This window comes from Portunus trituberculatus, chromosome 43, assembly GCF_017591435.1.
Source record: "Portunus trituberculatus isolate SZX2019 chromosome 43, ASM1759143v1, whole genome shotgun sequence".
NCBI classification, from domain to species: Eukaryota; Metazoa; Arthropoda; class Malacostraca; order Decapoda; family Portunidae; genus Portunus; species Portunus trituberculatus.
Window position 1 is genome coordinate 6,001,683 of NC_059297.1, and position 7,488 is coordinate 6,009,170.

Sequence of the window (7,488 nt, forward strand, 5' to 3'; positions counted from 1 at the left end):
GTAGTAGTGTGAGGTCACCACTCTTTTTCTGTCCCTTTCTTCAGATGATGATAAACAGGGAGCTGATTGTAACAATACATAGTTATGGACAGTAATCAAGACTTAACTTTTATTCTGTTTTGTGTCATCTTGCAATCTTAATTATTCTGACCTACAAAGAAACTTTCACATATTTGATTTTACCACTAGATTGGTAGTAAATCAAAGATCTGAATTTGATGGTAAGCCTAGAACACAATGGAAATGAATGCACAAGGTTATTTGAATCTTGTCCATGGCTACCAATACCAAAGTGTTATCAGTGAATGACTTTGCCTCCTTTTGTGTATGCTTTCTTGTGTTATGTGAAATATGATGTGCCATTGTCATTAATAGAACATAAAAGTTTTCTAAATTTCATGTTCTTTGTTTACAGGAAATGAGAAGAAGAAGAACAGAAGTCACGGTCGAACTCAGAAAAAACAAAAGAGAAGAAACTTTTTTAAAACGAAGAAATGTGCCAGTTACAGACTCCACAACAGGTGAGTCAAGCTTGATACACCTTTGTCAGTGGAATCATGAACACAAGTCAGTTTACAAGTTAGCCTGTTCATGAGAGTACCTTCTCTAATTACTCTTATTGATCCCAGGAACTTATTTTGTGTGGTATTTTAGTGTTATAGTATCTGTTGAAATATATTATGTGCTACTTAAGGGTAGTTTGTTCCAGGCTCATACCTGATGCTACATTAGTTACCCAACACAAAAGTAGGAAAGAAAAGGGGAAAAAGTTAAGAAATTTTATATATGTATACTTACATACATACAGTAAACCCCGCTTAAGTTAGACCCGAATAAGTTGGATATTGGATAAGCACATGGCAGTGTCTCCCTCAGCTCTGTAGCCTTATTGTTGCCTTTGTAATTCTACCATTGCTTCAAAGGGCAAGGCTGCATTTTCTAAGTCTCAGAAAGCTGAAGATGCTGTTGGTGGCTGATAAAATAATAAATAATAAATGGCTATTATTCAGGATCATGACAGAGGTGTGAGCCATGCAGAGCTCATGGTGTGTGTGTGTGTGTGTGTGTGTGTGTGTGTGTGTGTGTGTGTGTGTGTGTCACTGTTTGATCTGCTGCAGTCTCTGACGAGACAGCCAGACGTTACCCTACGGAATGAGCTCAGAGCTCATTATTTCCGATCTTCGGATAGGCCTGAGACCAGGCACACACCACACACCGGGACAACAAGGTCACAACTCCTCGATTTACATCCCGTACCTACTCATTGCTAGGTGAACAGGAGCTACACGTGAAAGGAGACACACCCAAATATCTCCACCTGGCTGGGGAATTGAACCCCGGTCCTCTGGCTTGTGAAGCCAGCGCTCTAACCACTGAGCCACCGGGTGTGTATTTACCTAGTTGTAGTTTTACAGGGCCTGGGCTTTATGCTCGTGTGGCCCCATCTCCATATCTACACTTATCCAATCTTACTTTAACCCCTTCAATACGGTGACGCCTATGTAGGTGTCATGAACATGAAGCCCCAGTAGCTTATACGGTGACGCCTACGTAGACGTCATATTTCTTTTCTGAGCTTTCTTCCATTCAGTTGTCCCGTATAGTGTGTTGGATACCAACTACACACGCCGTATGCTGTCTTTGAAATCCTAGTGCTTCTCCCACCATCCTTGTCTCCACCAATCACTAAAGATAAGCTACATGCATCCTGCCTTGTGTCTAAAATTACCCAATGGCATAGAATGTTCCCATCTCTCTCTCTCTCTCTCTCTCTCTCTCTCTCTCTCTCTCTCTCTCTCTCTCTCTCTCTCTCTCTCTCTCTCTCTCTCTCTCTCTCTCTCTCTCTCTCTCTCTCTCTCTCTCTCTCTCCATCTCCATCTCCATCTCCTCCCTCCCATCTCCTTCCCTCCTCCCCTCTCCCTCTCGAAGATAAGTTACATCGTCCCTTGCCTTGTACACACACACACACACACACACACACACACACACACACACACACACACACACACACACACACACACACACACACACACACACACACACACACACACACACACATTTTTCTAATCTCTCTCTCTCTCTCTCTCTCTCTCCTTCGTTTCCCTCTCCTTCCCTCCCTTCCCTCTTCCTCTTGAAAGATAAGCTACATGCATCCCGCTTGTGTCTAAAATATTAGCAAATGTCACACTCTCTCTCTCTCTCTCTCTCTCTCTCTCTCTCTCTCTCTCTCTCTCTCTCTCTCTCTCTCTCTCTCTCTCTCTCTCTCTCTCTCTCTCTCTCTCTCTCTCTCTCTCTCTCTCTCTCTCTCTCTCTCTCTTCTCCAAGAGAAAGCGTCCACTTTCCACTTGAAGGCGATATAGTGACTAAAAATAGCAGCATAATACACAAAGGCGACAAGTATGACAAGCTTGCACGAGTTTCCCGCGCTCGGTTGCGCGGCACTACCACCCGTATATCATACAGGCGGGCTTTTTTAACATCTGGCGCGAAGGGGTTAAAAGTATGCACACTTGTTGCAGACACTACTTCTTCATTTAAACTGTTCCACGTCTCAATACATCTCTGCGGGAAACTATATATGTCATATTCTTCTCTCAGGATCAGTTTCTCATTATTCACTTGGTCCATTCCGTTGATCAATTTATAAACTTGTATCAGGTCTCCTCTCTCCCTTCTTTGTTCCAGGGTTGGTAGATCCATAGCCTTTAGTCTCTCCTCATATGTCATCCCTTCAAATTCTGGAACCATTCTTGTAGCTATTTTTTGTAGCCTCTCCAATTTCCTTATGTGTTTCTTTTTATGAGGGGTCCACACTACTCCTGCATATTCCAATCTGGGTCTTATTATAGTGTGTATTTACCTATTTGTGTATTACAGGGCCCGAGCTAAGCTCTCTGTGTCCTGTCTCCTTGTCCATTCCTGTCATATCTGTCTTTCATCTGATTGACAGACAACGCGTCAACGACATCACTGCTCAGTTTATTCCACTTATCAATGCTACGATGCGGGATACTGTATTTTCTCACGTCATTTAGACAGATGTCTTTTATTAGCTTTTTTCCATGTCTTCGGAGGTGATTACTTGTGGTCACCTTTATCAACTTTCTGTCCAGTATGTCAATTTATACATAGTTATCATGTCTCCTCTTATTCTTCTCTCTTCTAATGTGGTCAGCCCCAGCTTCCTCAGTCTTTCCTCATAGTCTAACTCCCTGAGTCCTGGTACCATCCTTGTTGCCAGCCTCTGTACCCTTTCCACCTTCTTCACATTTTTCAAATTCTGTGTGTGTGTGTGTTTGTGCGTGCATGTGCACACGCCATGTATATAGTACCTACTTAAGTCATGCATTACACAAACCATTTCAACTCTCAAATAGGCATGCAAAAAAGTGTGGGGGAAAAAAAAAAACATAACTTGAATTAACCTTTCCCCCAATTGGTCAGACATGCAGGGTTTACTGTATATATACATTATTCAGTTTGTTAATCTTATAGTCTTACAGCAGAAAATTCATGTTAGATACTTTGATATGTTGTGGTGTCATGGGTTACATCCTTAATCTACTCCTTGACCCATGCCACTATGCCACCACCAGATTTGGACACAAGCCAAGTGAATTCAGTGGGATGTTCATTAATCCATTGCAGGGGAAACAATTCCTCTAATATCACTGACATTACAACCAAATGAATATAGAATGATTGTAATATGAGGTGTCTGAATCATAAAGGTTAGTAAATGAGGCAGAATGTTCAGTCATTGGCAGCAGCAGTGGGGAGTAAATGAGGGTGGGAGGGAGGGAGCAAGAGTGTGGGTGATAGTGGTAAATACTCTCTGCATACACACACACTTCCTCTATGGCAACACTGAGAGATAAAATTGGCCCAACTCCTTAAAATCCTTTGTCCCTGAGGTATCCTGGTGGTTGTGAACAATAATCAATATATTTTCATTGTCTTTTAACACTTCTGAGCCCGCGAACAGTTCCAACTATTTGCCACTGCTCAACCAGCGGGCCAGTGCATCCTGAAAGTTTTTTAGGGAGAAAAGACACTGAAACATTCTTGGCAATAAAAGACTTTACTCTGACCTGATAGACAATTCAATAATTATTTGAAGAAGAGGAATATTGATGTGAAAATTGTCTATTTGTTGAAAGCTTAGTTTTTATTTTATCTTAAAGATAAAAATTTTTATGGTCTGTGCTGTAATACTATGAACTTTAGATAGTTTCGTAAGGGTTTAGAATGAATTGTCTTTAAGTTAAGAACATATTCTACTAATCATACAAAGGGTATTTCATTTTTTTTTATTTATTTATTTATTTATTTGTTTTCAACACAGGTCCAGACCTGTAAAAAATATAAAGAATTATTTGTGTTAAAAGATTTTTCTGTAAGGTGATAGACAATTTAGGAAGTTCCTGGAGATCAAAAATATTGGTATAGAATTTAAGTATCAGTTGAGAAAGTAAGTTTTTAATTGTTTTTGTTTTATTTTAAAATGAAAAAAGCTAAATTCCTAGGAAATCTAAATCATGTCATAAGTGTTATAGAAGGGTTCTTTTTAAGTAAAGAGCATATTATAATTATAAGAAAAAAGTATTTGAAATAAAAAAATATTTAAGTTTTTTATGCAGGTCTGGACCTGTACAAAAAACTAAATAACTTTTCCCATAAAAGATTTTCTTCTAACTTGACAAACAATTTAGTAAATATTTGGAGAAAAGAATATAGATATGAAAATTATGTATGAGTTGAAAATAATTTTTTCAAGTTTTTATTGTATCTTAAAGTGAAAAAAAGTTTATGATCAATGCTTCATTCTCAGGAAATCTAAATTATTTCATAAGTGTATTGAAGGATTTTTCTTTAATTAATGAACATATTCTGATAATCAGGGAAAGGTATTTTTATTTATTTATTTTTAATACAATGTGGGCTTTTTGTGGAAATTTATGGGCTAAAGAGAGTATTTTTGGGGTACCTCCTATTTGAAACCCCACCTGTTAGGGAGCCATTACCCCGAATAAGGAAGCCCTTTCTAGACTTGGACTGTGGCCAGGATTTGAACCCATGTCCTTAGGGACCCCTCAGACCTCAAAGTGTGTATGGTTCCACTGTACCGCAGTGGACCCCAAATGAAAATTTCTTTTTTGATTTTTAAAATTTATAGAAATGGATGAATATATAGTATATATAGTACATGTATAGTGAATATATAGTATAGTGTTAAAAGGTTTTACTCTAAGTTTACAGGCAATTCAGTAAGTTTTTGGAGAAGAATATTGATATAGAAATTATGTACAGATGCGACCAGTAAACTCCTTGCCATCTTAGCCCATATATTTTCCAGTAGCAATACTTGGCAGATCCACACCAGGTGAAGGCTTCAGGTTCCCTTGGATTGGTTAAACTCCCTCAAAAACTAAGCCTTCAAGCTCCACCCACTTGACCCTCCCTTCCTGGTCCATGCCCTGTCCCTCCCCGTGACCTCAGAATGTCACCACCCCATCTCCCCCTCCACCACCCTATTGTGTGTGCGTGTGTGTGTGTGTGTGTGTGTGTGTGTGTGTGTGTGTGTGTGATCTTTATCTTTATTTCGTTTTCTCAGTTCACATAGGAATTGTAGCTAAGCAATCTCTCTGATCTTCCTCCTCCTCCTCCTCCTCCTCCTACTCCTACTCCACAACCACCACCATCCTCATCCTCATCCTCCTCCACCCTCATCCTTCATATATGTATATATATATATATATATATATATATATATATATATATATATATATATATATATATATATAGAGAGAGAGAGAGAGAGAGAGAGAGAGAGAGAGAGAGAGAGAGAGAGAGATTTAATATTTCATTTTTAGCATTGAAGTTTTACTATTGAAATCAACATGATATTCATATATTGATATTGTATAGTAGAGTCTACAAATGTCAAAGACTTCAAGGGTGTGGTGGTGGTGGTGGTGGTAGCAGTGGTAGTGATGGAAGCAGAAAGGATTAACAAAATATTTCACACCTTTTACGACTTTGAATCTTCCGCCTCTTGACCTAAGGAAGAAGCTTATCAGGTTGTCACCTCAATGGATAAAATCTCTCTCTCTCTCTCTCTCTCTCTCTCTCTCTCTCTCTCTCTCTCTCTCTCTCTCTCTCTCTCTCTCTCTCTCTCTCTCTCACACACACACACACACACACACACACACACACACACACACACACACACACACACACACACACACACACACACACACACACACACACACACACACACACACACATGCCAGAAGGAGGGAACAGCTACATAAATTTGTTTGCGGATGATACGAAACTGTGCAGAGTTATAAAGCAAAAGGAGGATTGTGAAATACTGCAAGAAGACCTAAATAAGATCTGGGAATGGAGTAAGAAGTGGGAAATGGAATTCAATGTGAACAAAAGCCATGTCATGGAAATGGGAAAGAGTGAAAGACGACCTGTGGGAATCTATAAGATGGGAGATGGAGTAGAACTGGAGAAAGTCAAAAAGGAAAAGGACTTAGGAGTGACGATGGAAGAAAACAATCAACCAGTAAGCCATATTGATAGAATTTTTAGAGAAACATATAATTTGCTGAGGAATATTGGAGTAGCATTTCACTACATGGACAAAGAAATGATGAAGAAATTGATAAATACTATAATAAGACCTAGATTGGAATATGCAGGAGTAGTGTGGACCCCTCATAAAAGAAACACATAAGAAAATTGGAGAGGCTACAAAAATGGCTACAAGAATGGTCCCAGAACTTGAAGGGATGACATATGAGGAGAGACTAAAGGCTATGGATCTACCAACCTTGGAACAAAGAAGGAGAGAGGAGACCTGATACAAGTCTATAAATTGATCAACGGAATGGACCAAGTGGATAATGAGAAACTGATCCTGAGAGAAGAATATGACATCCAAGCACAAGATCGCATAGTAAAAAGCTGAGAAAGGGAAGATGTCTGAGAGATATTAAAAATATAGTTTCCATGAGATGTATTGAGACGTGGAACAGTTTAGATGAAGAAGTAGTGTCTGCAACGAGTGTGCACACTTTTAAAGTAAGATTGGATAAGTGTAGATATGGAGACGGGGCCACACGAGCATAAAGCCCAGGCCCTGTAAAACTACAACTAGGTAAATACACACATTATTGTCATTATTAACATGAATATTACTGTATGCTTTATGACATTGCTATTATCATCATATTTACAATTATTATGATTGTTTTATTATTATATGATTGTTTTATTATTATAATTTTCATCAATAATTAGTGTAGTAATTCTCTCTCTCTCTCTCTCTCTCTCTCTCTCTCTCTCTCTCTCTCTCTCTCTCTCTGTTCATCTTATTTGCATATTTTCTTATTTGTTCTTGAAACTTTTATTTTCTATATAAATTACATTAAGCGGCCCCTAGACGTTCAATATTATTGCGCAATGTGGGTTGCA

The 7,488-nt window shown here is 38.8% G+C and overlaps 1 protein-coding gene across 1 annotated transcript in view; it reads left to right on the top strand.

Annotated features, from left to right (window-relative positions):
• LOC123518074 (importin subunit alpha-3-like) overlaps positions 1-7,488 on the top strand; it is a 29,950-nt gene that overhangs the window by 2,989 nt on the left and 19,473 nt on the right. The window contains exon 2 of the mRNA XM_045278659.1: positions 416-521. Coding sequence (XP_045134594.1) covers positions 416-521 — 106 coding nt within the window. The remainder of the gene's footprint in view (positions 1-415; positions 522-7,488) is intronic.